The sequence below is a fragment of the Prinia subflava genome, chromosome 4, assembly GCF_021018805.1.
Source record: "Prinia subflava isolate CZ2003 ecotype Zambia chromosome 4, Cam_Psub_1.2, whole genome shotgun sequence".
Classification (NCBI taxonomy): domain Eukaryota; kingdom Metazoa; phylum Chordata; class Aves; order Passeriformes; family Cisticolidae; genus Prinia; species Prinia subflava.
The window spans coordinates 32,620,664-32,636,050 of NC_086250.1; the positions used below are offsets into that span (position 1 = coordinate 32,620,664).

At 37.2% G+C, this 15,387-nt stretch overlaps 1 protein-coding gene across 4 annotated transcripts in view; it reads left to right on the top strand.

Moving 5' to 3' along the window:
- Window positions 1-12,119, top strand: part of SLC6A15 (solute carrier family 6 member 15) — a 36,518-nt gene extending 24,399 nt beyond the window's left edge. For all 4 annotated transcript variants that reach the window (XM_063396389.1, XM_063396390.1, XM_063396391.1 and 1 more), the window contains exons 7-12: window positions 2,780-3,021; window positions 3,128-3,320; window positions 4,484-4,676; window positions 6,580-6,739; window positions 9,296-9,458; window positions 10,752-12,119. In XM_063396389.1, the coding sequence (XP_063252459.1) occupies window positions 2,780-3,021; window positions 3,128-3,320; window positions 4,484-4,676; window positions 6,580-6,739; window positions 9,296-9,458; window positions 10,752-11,123 (1,323 nt within the window). In that variant the 3' untranslated portion in view covers window positions 11,124-12,119. The remainder of the gene's footprint in view (window positions 1-2,779; window positions 3,022-3,127; window positions 3,321-4,483; window positions 4,677-6,579; window positions 6,740-9,295; window positions 9,459-10,751) is intronic.
- Window positions 12,120-15,387: the final 3,268 nt, after the last annotated feature.

The following is a 15,387-nucleotide window of genomic DNA, read 5'->3' on the forward strand; positions in this document are numbered from 1 at the left end:
TCATTGTTTAGCTTGAAGATCTAAATTCTACCCACACCTATCTCAAATGCTTGCAACTACATCTACACTAGAGGAACAGCATGTTTGAATAGTCACAGCCCTGCTTAGGAATGTATAACTCTGGGCTTCATACTGTATTGTGAAATGGGCTTTCCAACAAGTCCACTTCATAATACAGTTGAGAAAAACAGGACTGTTATTTCAAAACTAATGAAAGCTAAATAAGAAGGTAATCAAAATCAATGCACACAGTGGCTAATGCCATATGACAGGGTGTTGACAGTTGTTTTGATTCCAGGTGTTTTGAGTTTGGAGAACTGTCATCCTATAAAAATGCCCTTTGTCAGCTGTCACATTGGTGCAGTCATGTTCCATTTCACTCACTGTCACCACTTTAGAGAGCCATGCTTGTGCAGGAACTTGCAGGCTGCTCATGCAAATTTGGGAAACCTAAGGAAGAGAGAAATGGAATGCTACTAACGAGAGAAAGTCTAAAGTGGAGGTGAAATACAGATATATAATAATATAATAATATATAAGATATAATTTGGTTTCTCAACCACAATGTTAATACTTTCTTTGGCTGGAGAAGTACCACTAGATACTGAGGGAAAATAAATATAAAAACTCCCCTTGGATACCAACACCTTTTCAGTATTCACTACTTCATGAGTTAGACTTAAAATAAGTTGCAGCTGGTGCTTACTTTACAGTTATGTTGTACTTAATTATACTATTATTTCAGCTGTTCATAAATGGTATCAAAAGAAAAATGGTTCTTGATTTATTCTGACAGTTTGCAGTTCTGTATCAAAATTAAAGTTATGGTTTAAATTTGAAGTTAGGAGGCCTGCATGTCACATGTATTATATGTGAATATAAACCTTACCAAATATTTCCATTACAATTTTTTGTACTTGAGCACTAATTTGGGCTGTAGGTTCATATGAAACTACCTGAAGAAATTCAGATTCCCCTACCTGTTGTTTCATTCACTCCACTGTGCTAACACTTTATTTGGGCATCCAGGCTATAAAAAGGAGTGCTAAACCAATCTAGCATTATTGAAAATCGAAAATTATCCAGGTAGATAGACATGAGAAGGGAGGCAGAAGCATCTTGTGTGCACAATTAGCTGAGCAAATGACCACATCATGAGCACAGGCGATGGCAGCAAATTCCCACGAGTTACGCCAGCACGGTAGAGGAGTGGCACACATTGCTGCAGGTGTGAGAGTGCCAGACTAATGTAGAAGGGGAGAATTTCTCTGTTTGGCATGGCTGTTAAACAAAGCAGAAATCTAAATAAGAAACTTCATGGAAAACCTAAAGAAAGCTATGTGAATAGCCCACTTAAATCGACTACTGCAGTTAAACTGTAGGATTATATGAAGCTGAAGTACAGAAACTCCAAAACTTCACATAAAATACCTAATAACAAATCAGTCTGGAGTCTATTTTGCAAGTCTGGGCTACATGCATCCAAAAACACACTACTCTGGATGGTACCAAAGGATATGTTACAGGAAGTGAGAAGTGTTTGGATATTTTAGCAGTTAGGGATTTGGTGCAGCTGAGGCTGTTCCTCGCGCCCCCTCTGCTGGGAAAGCTCTGGCACGACAGTGATAGGAGCTAGAACTACAGGCAATAGCCACTTGTGCATTGGAATCATAACCTGAATTGTAAATCAGGAACGTGTTTATGGTCATTAATACCTTTTCCCAATTATATTGTATTTCACCTATATATAAGTGAATAAAGAAGCTTTCTGCTGCCTATCTCTAATAAATATTATATCTCCATGGGAGACTGACATTCAGAATGAAACAGTAGCAGATTTATTTCTCCTCAGAGTGACAGTCAGTCTAATAGTGCTGATATCTGTGCTGATGCTTTTTAGTTCTACTGTTATGAATAAACCTAGGGCTTAAAGAAAATACTTGCATTAATGGAGGCCCTGAATCAGCTTGAGGAAATCTGATATTTAAATTTGACATGTACTTCTTTACTTCCTTTTTGTGATCCAGTATCTAGAACAATTCGAGGTAGACAGGTGGTGACTCATAACATTGTCACAAAGTGGGTTTTTTTGAAGGAGCAATGCAGTTGATCTGAGTGAGCAATGCTGTTAAATTTTTTGATGAAAGGCTTAGTTGCCCCTGAAATACATGACCCATTTAACATAGGGTTAAGTACAAGGCATCTGACTCATGCACTGTGCAGCTTGTGGTGGCAAGTGTTCATCTCATGTATTTCATTTTGCTTTACATATTTGCATGTAATAGAATTCCATATAAGCATGTGTATCTCATGTTCACCTTTTTTTTTTTTTTGTTCGTTTGAAAAGTAACAACAAAGAAACTTTAATCATACTCACTGCATTTATTAAGAGGGTTGTTCAATCTAAAATACATCTTAAATCTAACAGAAGTCAGTACATATAGTGTAAATAAAAGACAGCTAATACTGTAAAATAAAAAGAGTGTTCTCATTTGTCAGTATAACTAGCTGCTATTTCAGTTACATAGCTCAAGTAGTGTATGAGAACATACTGTATAGCACGTTTCTCTTCAATGTGTAGATAATATAAAATAAACAGAAATTCTGGCCCATAAGTTTGCCAACTTCAGGGATCACATTCAGCTTTTATTTTATTGTAATGAAAATATGGTTGTAGTGGAGTATTAGCATTTTATGATGTAGGGTTTATTCTGTTGTTTATTTCATATAATAGAAATGCATTTTATAGCTGACATATATTATATCTAATTTCAAACAGCTTGAAATAATGCTGGAGCCCAAGGTCTGGAGAGAAGCTGCTACTCAGGTGTTCTTTGCCTTAGGGCTTGGATTTGGTGGAGTCATTGCCTTTTCAAGCTACAACAAGAGAGACAACAACTGCCATTTTGATGCTGTACTGGTGTCCTTCATCAATTTTTTCACTTCTGTGCTGGCAACTTTGGTGGTGTTTGCAGTTCTGGGCTTCAAAGCCAATATCATAAATGAAAAATGTGTTACCCAGTATGAATATCCATTTCTTTTTTTAATTTTTTTTTTATGGTTTATTTCATTTATGAACTAACACAGACCACTGAGTTTGTTCTCTCTGTTCTATCGTGTTTTACAGAAATTCAGAGAAGATTTTAAAACTTTTGAAAATGGGCAATCTCAGCCAGGATATGATCCCGCATCATATCAATTTCTCAAGCATTACAGCAGAAGATTACAATTTAGTTTATGACATTATACAGAAAGTCAAAGAGGAACAGTTTGATTCTCTTGGTCTGAAATCTTGTCAAATTGAAGATGAACTCGACAAGGTGAGATTAATTGATTACAGAGATTATGAACAGATGAATATTTGTAAGCCTGAAATAAGCTGTGAAGTGTACCTGCACAGAGTATCAGTACAGTGTACCTCTGAGCTGTGAACCTATAAAGACCTGGATGAAAACATGGTTGCATTGCAGCTCACTTGAGGACTTTTGGTTCTGAAGTCTTCATATAGGCTTCACTGTTTTATAATGTATTTTGATCATTATGTCATTCTTCTCAGGAGGTGATAAGTTTTTTAAGCTGTGTTTTTCAGAAGAATTGAGCATGAGGATTTTTCCAAAGACTAAACAGAGATGTTACCTATTCAGTGTCTCAGACTGCAAGATATTCTAGTGTTAAATACTACTTCACTGAAACTAAAAAATTATTATCTACTGATTAGGTAGTTGTTGAATAAGTATTATCCTGTTTTGAAATCCTACAGTAAGCCAAATCTGTAACAGAAATTATAGTTTTCTAACTTTGGAGAGGCAATTGCAGATTGAAACACTGACTTCTATGTATATAGTTGCACCAGCATCTGAAGATAAAATATAAAACTGGTGACTTAGACTTATAAAGTTTCTATGCTATGGCTGCTGTTTAAATCTGAAACAAAAGTATAGAAATTAAATCCTTTATATGCTTACTGGAGAAAACAGAGTGTATTTTGTAGTAGTCCTATATACTAGCTGTCATGCAAAGTTATCAGTGAAAGCGAGAAGGAAGTTCTGATTGGACATGAGAGGAAAATTCTTCATAATGAGCACACTCAGTCATAGGACTAATCTCTCAGGGGGAGTGGTGGTTTCCATGTCATTGGACACGTCTAAGATTCAGCTGGACAGGGTGCTGGGCCATCTTGTTTAGACTGCTTTTGCCAAGAAAGTTTGGACCAGATGATCTGTGAGACACCTTCAAACCGAGTAATCTATGATTCTCTAAAAGAATTGTGTTAATGCCAATCAACTTAAAAATGCTCATGTTTCAGTAAATAGTATTAATTGGCAGAATTACATTAGATAGCAACTTCCCACTCTGCTTTCAAGATGTAATCAATGACACTTGTATGAGCACAAACTCAGACTTCTAAGGCTGTCACAGGATTGAAAAAACAACAACAAAAAATTCATGAATAATGATATAATTTTTTTTTCCTCGCTGACAGGCAGTTCAAGGAACTGGTTTAGCTTTTATTGCATTTACAGAAGCAATGACCCACTTCCCTGCTTCTCCCTTCTGGTCAGTCATGTTCTTTCTCATGTTAGTAAATCTGGGACTTGGAAGTATGTTTGGAACCATTGAAGGCATTATCACACCCATTGTTGATACCTTCAAGGTCAGGAAAGAAATTCTTACTGGTGAGTTACAGACTTTCTTTTCTCCATGGAGTGGTAAACTAAATTTTTTTTGAGACTATAATTTTTTTTTCCTTCTTTTTGACATAAAAGTTTACAGAGCATTTTACAGAGCAGTAAATCACTGCATTCCAGACTGTACTTCCATGAACAGGGACATTAATATCTGCGAGTAAAACCTTTTCCTGAATGTTACAGTAGCATAAACACCCTAAAACTTAAAATTTAATTTTATTTCTCTTACAAGCTACTTCAAGGTCAGTGCTTTTGGGCTCCCTCAGAATACTTTCTATTCCAGACTGTGTCACACATTGGAGAAACAAAGGAAAAGGAAAGAATGAAAATACATTGCAAATTACTACAAATTGTTCCTGAGCAAGCCAGATGAAATCTTAATTTATGACGAAATTTTTATTATGCTAAAATGAGTACAGTTACTCTCTAGAGAAATGTATTTTTCCCTTTTAGATGTTTATAAAGTCTTAAACAAGGTGTTCAGTTATTTTGTTTGAGGTTTTTTTATTACCTAAATGCCCAAAGTTATTTGAGATGTAGCATATTCACATAGCTTTCTCATCCAAATCACATTCTAGGGATTTCTCTTTTTTATATAAAATACCAGCAAAGGTGTGAAAGTTAGGTTTCTGAAAACCTTCAGGACTGCTGCAAGGGATTTGGTGTGTTATACACAAATGCAGCTTTCATATCAGCCTGTGAAAGGTGGGATGGAAAATAAATTTAAAAAAAGGTGATTTAATATTATCTAAGTCAGTGAAGAAAATAATAAACTCTGTGAGAGAAATAAGAATACATTTTATAAGAGTTAACCCCTGATTGCAGCCAGAGCGCTGCTTTTTCCTAATTACTTTCCTTAATAAGTAATAATAATAAGTAATATTTGATAGATAAATCAAATTTTTTAAAAAGATAAATCAACTGATTTTTCAGAAATCCTAAGTTATCAAGCACTTTTTGGTCTGTTTGTTTTTTTAAATTAGGTCTTAACTTCTTGCTGAATAGCCAGTGCAACAATTAGAAATTAGCTGTTCTTCCTAAGTATGTGTGCAAGTACAATATAGTCATTACACTGGAATAATGGAGCATTTTACAGTAATTCCTTGTTGCTCTGTTTGACAAAAAAAAATTAGGATAAAGAAATATTCAAGAACTGCCTTTCTCTTGTAACTTTTTAAAGTGGTATGCATGCATGATTTTAGCTAAACTCAATTGTACTCAAAAGATTACGGCTTGATGTGGTGTTTTGTTAAAGTATTAAATCCTGTTACTGACAAATTTAGTTGGAGAAAAATATATTGAGATCCATTATTCAGGATTAGCCTTTCTACAAATATATTTTGGGTTGTCCCTAAAGAAGGGACAGAAATGTTACTTAATGTACAAATACATTTAGACAGATCCTAATTGAACTTTATGCCATTAATGATCTTTTTGGGGAAGTCTATTCAGCCTTTGAATTTTTTAGAATCATAGACTTTTTAGAACCATAGAAACTTCTTTTCATGGTTTTTTCCCCATATTTTCCCATCCAAGTTCTTTACACTTCTGAATTCCAAAAAATGAGCTGGTGTCCAATTAACATGATGTATGATGTTTTGCCTTCTGGTTGATTTTACCCTTGCATTTGCATTATGTTTAGTGAGAAATAGTCATTTGATTAATCTCTGCTGCTTAATCAGGACTGCTGTGATATGGTGAGTCTATTAATTCTAATTTCATAACTTCTTCATTTTGTAGGAAAGAGGTAGGATTATTAATATTCTTAAAATTGAGACCTCCTAAACAGTAAAATGTTATTGACTTTACTTCTGTGAAATAATGTGTTAGTTCCTCTTTGTCCGTGGAACTTTGTTTTAGTCATAGCTCCAATTTCTGTCCTTTATTCCAGTCATCTGCTGCTTGGTAGCATTTTTTATTGGCCTGATCTTTGTGCAGCGCTCTGGAAATTATTTTGTGACGATGTTTGATGACTACTCAGCTACTCTGCCCCTGCTTATCGTGGTCATTTTGGAGAATATTGCAGTCATACGAATTTATGGAATAGACAAGTAAGTGAAGGAAATGTATCTCGCTGTCCATGTCAACACCATTCTTTACAATGATCATTGCTATTTTAATTATAGTGTATGAAGCATTTTCAATATACACAGAAATACAAGTAATTAGAAAGCATGTCAATCTGGTCAAGAATCTAGTCTGTTGTTAAGAACAGGTTTGGAGCAAGATACTGAAACGCAGAGAATGATTGCAATAGGTCCAAAAAGAGGAGAATGCAATAAAAGTGACAAAATTGGAGATCTAGAAAGGAGGCTGGATGCGAAAGTATAGGGAATTTGTATCAACAAAGACATCATGAGAAAGATTTCAAAAATAACCATGGTCTAAGCAACAGATGAGTATTTCATTGCAGTATTCCAGGCAGCCTGAGAAAGAAACAAAGCAAACTAATGGCAGTAAAAAGAAAAGGTTTCAATTTATGAACCAAATTTAGCTTGAGGTCTTAAAGCAATTAATTTTTCTTTGTATTAGTTGTGAGAGAGGAGATTGTAGCAAAAACAGGCTCAAAGCTTACTTGGAAGCAGGACAGTTGGCAACATTAAAGTGACCTGTTGGGAATGGGTGAAGAGGAATGACCATAAATCCCTCTTAATTTTTTTTCTTTTTTTTGTTAAATTCCTTTTATATCTAAAATCAGCAGAATGTGTTCAGTAAGTGAGATCAATATGTGCCATGCTTAAGGAATGGAAGAGTTTGTTATCAAATACAATTTGTGCCATGAACAGGTCAAACAGCATGCTGTATTAACATGTTGAAGTAATTAAAATGTCTGTAATTCCTTTACATGAAGAAAAAGTGTGACATAGAATGGGTGGGGTTTCATTTGACTTTTCACTTGTTTGATCTGAGTAATCAGCCAATACTTTGTCACAACAAAACAAAACTATAAGAGGAAAATTCAAGTTTATGGTTTCTAGACCTTGTTTCTGGTCTATGCACATAGTACTTCGTCTGCTTGCTTGTTAAATGAGAATTCCAACTTGGACCACATGCATAATCCTATAATTGATCATTTAGATATAAAAATACCATGAAGATTATTTTACACATGCAACGAAAACATAAAACAGATGACCTGGTTATAAGGTTGGTTATGTCCAAGCTCCACTGTGAATGGCAATAGACATGCCAAAAGTCAGCACCTTACCTGTGAGGAAGCTGATGTTTAGGCATAGCTAAAGTATGGTAATCCTTTGCTTATGAGTCACAGTGCAGGGGTTCTGAGAGCATACAGTGAAAAGCTAACAGCCACGTTTCTCATTTGTAATGACCATCTGAGTATTCCCTCTGGAGTATTCCTAGTATTTCTTCTGATGTATGTTTTTCCAGAATATCCTTCGGGAACCTAGCAATTCAGTTTGCAAAAACTTGTCAGTATCAAAAGCCTCAGGTGGCCATTGGCTGCACGCTTGACTGTACCAAGGGTTTCTTGTAGATGAAGTTCCGTATAAATGACTTATTAATAAGTCTTTGATCAGATAGTAGAAAACCAAAGCATAGCATCCAAAGGGTACTATAGAAAAGAGACAGCGTGCGAGTATCTGTAACCAAGAAGGAAAATCTCCCATGCTGGAATCAGTGCTATAAGGAGCTCGAGCTAAAGGAGACTTTTAGAAGAGGATAAGTAGGATGGAGAAAATGGAAGACTTTAAAGTAAAGACACAGTAAAGATTCATGTTCAGCTGGAAGAAGGACTGGATATCTCAGAAGGAGAAGGCTATCTATAGAGGGCACAATCCATTTGTAAATTCAACTTCCTTTTAATGATGTGTTTTATTTCAGTGTAGACAAACAGCAGAATGCCTTAAGCTGTGCAGTTATATTTTTTTCTGAGAGTTTACATGACAGAAGCTTCACATGTGTAACTGCTTATCCTTCTATAAGAGCTTTTTTCAGATTCACATTTCAAAAGGGAGTGAGACCTCAAGGGAGTGAAAACAATCACTGCTTGTGCACACTCCGAAAGAATTATTTCTAAAAGCATTCTGTTTCTACTGGCTCTGGAACCATGTACTCCATGTACAAAAATAGGAGTTTTGTTCATGTCTTAACTTATAGTTTTGAGGAGAAAGGAGGCAGTTTTATAGCTTGGCAAAGTTTTATTTCAGCAGCTTGTATGATGCAAACCATAGCTTATGCATAAAGCTGTTTTTTCAGACTGCAGCACATATGTGGGCTCAAAACTAATATTGCTCAATCTGCAAGATGTGCTAGTAAACAACCTAATAGAAAAGAAAATGTAAAAAAGAATCTTATAAAAGAAAAGTGAGTTTAAATATCTTCCAGCACAGTCCAGCAAGCAGCTTACTGAGTCACTGCACTGTGCAGGGATTCCTTTTTTTCATCTGAACTACTAGTATAAGCTCTATTTTTCAGCCCATCAAGTGATTTAAACTACAGCTATCTCTATATATGCATTTTTTCCAGTCTCTTGATTCTCTCAGGTTAGGTGCTGTGTATCAGTTATAGTCCTCAAAAATCTCAGTTTTTAATAACATTAAAAATAATAACATAACACTAACAATAACATTTTAATCCCTTCACAGATTTATGGAGGACCTGAAAGATATGCTGGGGTTTTCTCCAAGCCAGTATTATTACTACATGTGGAAGTATGTCTCACCATTTGTATTGTTATGTTTGCTGGTAGCTAGCATTGTCCAAATGGGATTAAGTCCTCCTGGTTACAATGCTTGGATTGAAGATACGGTATGTATACAGTATGGATGTGTATATGTAGGATTTGTATATTCGTATATATGATACCATGATCATCACAGTGATCATATCTGAAGCATTTGAGAAACACATGAACAGACAAAAAACCTACAATTAGAAATTCAAAATCAGCATAAATAATGACATGGTTGCTTTTATCTCAAGTAACCTTGATGCAAAACCAACAATTTTTTAATTTTAGAGTAGTTCTACTTTAAAATATAATAATTGACACAAACCTTTATACTCTGGGTTTTTTGCAGAAAACAGGTGCATAAACCATTTCAGATATCACATCAAGTTTTTAGATTTAGCATGTCATAGTTTTTTCCCTTTGGGAACACATATCACAATGTAGGTAGCAGCTGTATTAAAACCTGCCTCTGATAAGAACTTGTCAGGGTGAGCAGCAAGACAGTTCTGAGCTTTGAATTCAAAATGAGATTCACTCAAGGTAACTCTGAAGACTTCAGCTAGTTGTAGTTTCATGAGGCCTCAGCTATTTCTACAGGTTTTTATGCAAAATGGAGAGAGAAAATGTCAGAGAAATGAATCTAACGAAACTTCCTCATATTACCCAGGGAGGGGGGAAGTCACAACAAAGACAGGTAAAGGATAGACACAAGAGGCTGGCTTTACTAGAGGTAGATATACCTGCCTCTATCCAGACAAATACATGATTCTCAGAAAAATGGTCTTGTTACATTTGATGCGTGCCCTAAAAAACTAGAAAGAGAAATACCATAGAATACCAAACATCCCTTTCCTTTCCACGCACAAAATTAGGCAATTGGAGCCTGTTGGCCATTGATGCTTGGATGCAGTACAGGTGTGGGGTGTAGTCAGTCAGCATTATAGTTATCTGAAATTTATGCAAAGTGAAATAATTGAGATGGTTCATGTCTATACCAGCTATAAGCCTACAGAACAATTTTCCAGGCATAGTTACAGATACCACTGCACATTTGTCTGTTCTGGACACCCTTTAAAGGATCAGGGAACAACTACAGAGAAATGTAACAGCAAGCCTAAAGTGAAAATCCTGATTTGTGTGCTGTTGAAGTGCTCTTAGAAACTGTTCAACAGTGTTTTAGTGCTGCTCACTGGCTGAAAGATAGTAATCCTACATCTCCATGAGTCTTCAAATGTGAGATCTGTAGTGATGCCCACACTGTGAGTGCAGTGGAGTATGTGCTTGAAAACTACAGACCTCAGTGAGGACTGCAGGTTTTTGTTATTTTTCTGGCAAAGATGTATTAATAGTTTTTCTATTGTGTTTCTCAGGCTATGGAAGAGTTCCACAGCTATCCAACGTGGGGAATGATTGTCTGTATATCTTTGATGGTGTTGGCCGTACTGCCAGTCCCAATAGTCTTCATGGTGCGCCGTTGCAACCTCATTGATGACAGTTCTGGTAGTTTGGCATCTGTATCCTACAAAAGAGGGCGGATAATAAAGGAACCTGTTAATCTGGAGGGAGATAATACAAGTCTGATTCATGGGAAGAGTCCAAGTGAAGTGCCATCTCCAAATTTTGGCAAAAACATTTATCGAAAACAGACTGGGTCACCGACTCTGGACACGGCTCCAAATGGACGTTACGGTATCGGCTACCTGATGGCAGATATGCCTGACATGCCAGAGTCTGATTTGTAACCACAGGAAAAAAGTGCTGTTTGTTTCCTCTCTCACTGATCACGGCCCTGCTGTGAGAAGTGGTCAGAGTCACTTACTAGGGTGCGATCTCAGGTGCTCCATAGTGACAGTCTGTAAAATGTCATGACTGTACATACTGGTTGAGAAAACTCCCTTTGGATTAATTCTCTGAGTTTTTATTTGCATTGAAGGAAACATTCAAATTCAATGGCAGCCTACATCTGCCAGCATAGCCAAGAATTTGATTTTTTTTAATTAACTACTAAATTTAAAGCTTTCTATTTCTGAAGCCCAGGTCTCACTTAAATGATAAAATATTTCTGAGGTTATATCATTGAAAATCCATTTTTTTCTGCTGAATTCAGGTTAGCTTCCAAGTATTAATGGTGAGCTCTGTAGTAGTTCACCAAACCTGTGTTTGTGTAAACACCTGTATATACCTTATGTAGATATGCTGTACTTATTTTATTAGCACTGATAATTACTTAGGCTATTAGCTGAGTAAAAAACGGACCTGCAAACTATTTTCTTATGTAATAGCTGTATAGAGCAATAGTATTAGAAAATCAAGGAGTAGACTTATAGGAAGGTGATCAAAGATTCCCTGTTCACTGGGGACTGCATAAACTGTGGCTGTATATTTTGTGTAAAATATTTGCTTTTTCAGTGTGAAAACAATGTTAGAGTGAGTCACTCCAAGAATCTTAAGGATTGTGCAGATTCTGCATTTTTTTCTATGCTGTGTGCCTAAAAAAACCTTGATATTTATTGTGGTTACAAGATTACATATATATTATATTTATATAATATACTTGTAATGTAAATATGTATATTATTCTGTATGTAATTGTTTCAAAAGTTGAAGCAAGATGGCTTTTTAAATTAGTCTCCTTCAGTTTTGCTTCTGTTTTATGCAGATGATTTTTTTCAGTCAGTAATTGTTAAGAACTGTATGGCATTACATTTTAACCTACAAATAAAGAGATTGATAAAGTATTTCTCTGTGATATTCTAACACACTTACTGTAACACTGGCGCGGTGCCGGAATCGCCCGCTAGCTCCCAACAACGCACGGAGAGCTGACCAAGGCTGGTCTGAGGAGCAGCAGAGCAGGACTCGCTCTCTACAGCGCAGGGGTGTGCTGAAGGGCCAAGGGCAGAGGCAAGAACGAGGGAGAGGTCTCCTGTGTGCTTCCAAGGAGGGTCCAGAGATGAAATACCCTGAAACCTGGCATGCAGGGACTTTTAAACAAGGGAGGATCTAGGAGCGGGTACAAATTTCCAACCAATAGGGAAAGAACTGGAGAGGATCACCAGGCAGAGTTTACAGTACATAAACCAATGAGGCACAAGGGGAGGGGAACAGTAGAAACAAACCTGTGGGGCTTCAAGGAACAGGGGATTTCCAGGGGATTTCCAGAGGCAAGGGGCGGGTACAGGGCAGGCGAGACAACTCAGTAAGAGGAGGGACAGGGAACAATGTGGTTCAAGGGGCAGGTCTTGGACAAGATGGACAACTAGGGGGGAGGGTACAACTTGTATTGAACTAATACGGGGGGAACGGAACAAATCATTAGGGATAAAAACACACCACAACACACCCTGTGTTTTCCTCATCTGGGCTACCTGAAAGAAACACATTTACTATATGAATAGAGATTGAGAACTTGAAAACAAAAAATCAGTCACTTTAAACTATTGGACAGGGCCATTTACTGTGAACACAAGAGGTGATATAGCATTGTAAACTGGCGGGATACTCTGGAAGCTGGTGCACGATTTACTCCTTTTCCTAAAGTGTTTTAAAATTTATTTAAAATTTAAATTAAATTCTGACATTTCTACCTCTAATTACCAAAGAGCAGAATCTGCTTACATTGTCCCAGAATCAAAGAACCAGGTTAATTTATTTGAGGTAAATGTAAGTCTCTGAAGCTCTGTGTCTCAAGACTACAGTTTTGAGCATATCAGTATAGAAAAGCTACGTCAAGTAAATGGAAAGGAGCAGAATCTTGAGCCAAAGCACTTTAGCAACTTGATAAAATTCCTTATGGATAACTCTTTTGTCACAGGCGAATAATCTCAGATAATTTTCCACTTTTAACCTGAGAGTTTCTGAAATCATTTCCAATCATCAGAAAGTTGAACTAGTAACATTAGTTGACAAAAAGCTATATTTAATTATCAGGCTTATTTTACATGTGATAGAAATTATGCACCTAAAAAAACATTTAAAGAAGTTCTCTAAAATGCACATATTGAAACATAAGGGGCAGAGCTGGCATAACTTAAACAGGTTGTTCTTTTTTAACTGATGTATTGGCAGTATTAGCATATATGTGATGGCTTACCATTAGACACAGAGCAAGCATGTACAAAATACTCCTGCTGTGGCAGAGCAACAGCAAATTTCCATCATCATACCACATCAGGCTTCTAAAGTGACTGTTTGGGGTAGTTGCCATGCATCCCTCTGTGCCCAGTCCACAGAGTGTAAAATTCTGTTCTTACAGATGAGTCACCTGTACTGACACATGCTTTTACTTACATAAACCCTAGTTTTCAATATAGAGTAATGGTCAAATGTTTGCTGCTACAGAAGAGCTCTTAAAATGAGTGTGAGCAAGATCATATCAAAGTGCAATAACTATTTCTGTTTAATGCATCCAAAGGGGAGTAATGCTGCTTTAGCCAACTACTGAAGATTATTCTGCTGGGAAATATATGTCTGTCCTTTTGCTCTTTACTTCAACACTTTTAATAAGTATTAGGATTTTCCACTCATTTAAACCACTAGTTCTCAATTGGTTGCTTCCTATTAACTCCAGTTAGCACATCACCTTAGCTTCATGAAATGTTTCAGGCATGAGAAAGCCCAGAATGTATGTTCTGTCTTCTGTCAGATGTTCAGTTCATAATTTGATAATAACTATGATTGAACATAGTTCTTTAGCTTTGGTTTAGTATGATGGTCTCTTCAAAAAGGCACAGTCTGTGCAGCTTAAGAAGCAGTACTGGTAAAAAAAATAGCCAGAAAATTAAAAAAATCTGAAAGTAATTATTATAAAGTGTGACATCCAGATTCTTACATATTAATGAAAGAACTACTGAAGCAAAGAAAGAAACTGTATGTACATTTACTGTTAAAGCCAAGGGAATTTACACTGCTTTAGTACTTCACCTTTACGAGCAAAGTAGTAAAAGAAGGCATGTGGCCGAGTTTCTCAGGTATCGTGGGCATGATATGCTCACAGATACCATTTGAGCTATTCCAAGCTAGGCCAAACTAGGCCTCAGGCCTGGGCCTAGTAGGCCGCAGAACGTTCAGCATACGTAGTAGCAGATAAACTTATCTCCTACTAGGTATGTGTTAAGGTATGGCCACTCGCAGCATGGAGGTAATGGCACTAGATCTCCGTAGCCACCTTAATCCTAGATTGCTTACATACTTCTGTATGCTCACTGCCTATCACAATGCACCTGCTACTGTAAACTATTCGGTCTGTACTTAACCGGCCATCTCGCGGAATAAAGCGGAGTTCGTGCTGGAAACCATACTGGTTGGTCTCACGTTACTCTAGTCCCCAGTCTTTCCAGGGTTTGACAACAGTGGCGCCCGAAACGTAGAGACAGAGCCCTGGATTTTAATGAAATATTTAGCTTCGATGCTGTGTGATTATTTAGCTTCAATGCTGTGGATTGTTTAGCTTCAATGCTGTTAATTAATTAGCTTAAATGCTGGAAGTCCTCGCTTGATTTTGGACGTGTGTGTGTCGCTTGCGATCTACAGTCCCAAATTTCCGAGGCAGGCTGGGGAGCGTCGGCTGATTGGTTTGATTAGAAGGCGACAGTGCCACCCACTGTCAGTGGAAAGAAGGTAAGAGCAGCGGCGCGGGTGGATTCACTCACGGAACGCGATTACATAGCTGCCACGCAGCTGTTAGCGTCCATTGTCTCGAAACGGGGCGAAAAGATCAGGGATTCTGATATAAATCAGCTGGCCCAATGGGCTAAAAAGAAAGGAAAGTTACAGCAGCCCTCGCTTTTGTTCAGCAAGACAGAATGGAAGGAGATCGGAGATTTACTGTGGGACTCGGTAGTTTCACAGGGGAAAGACGCAAAACTCTGTTCAGAGTTTGGCGTCACGTGGAAGAAAATTATAAATACGCTACAAACCTTTGCCGCGGAGCGCAGAGCTGCCCAAGCCGCGATTTCCGCATTGGAGAGAACGGCCCCTTGCTCTCCTGAACCGGAGACCGTTCCT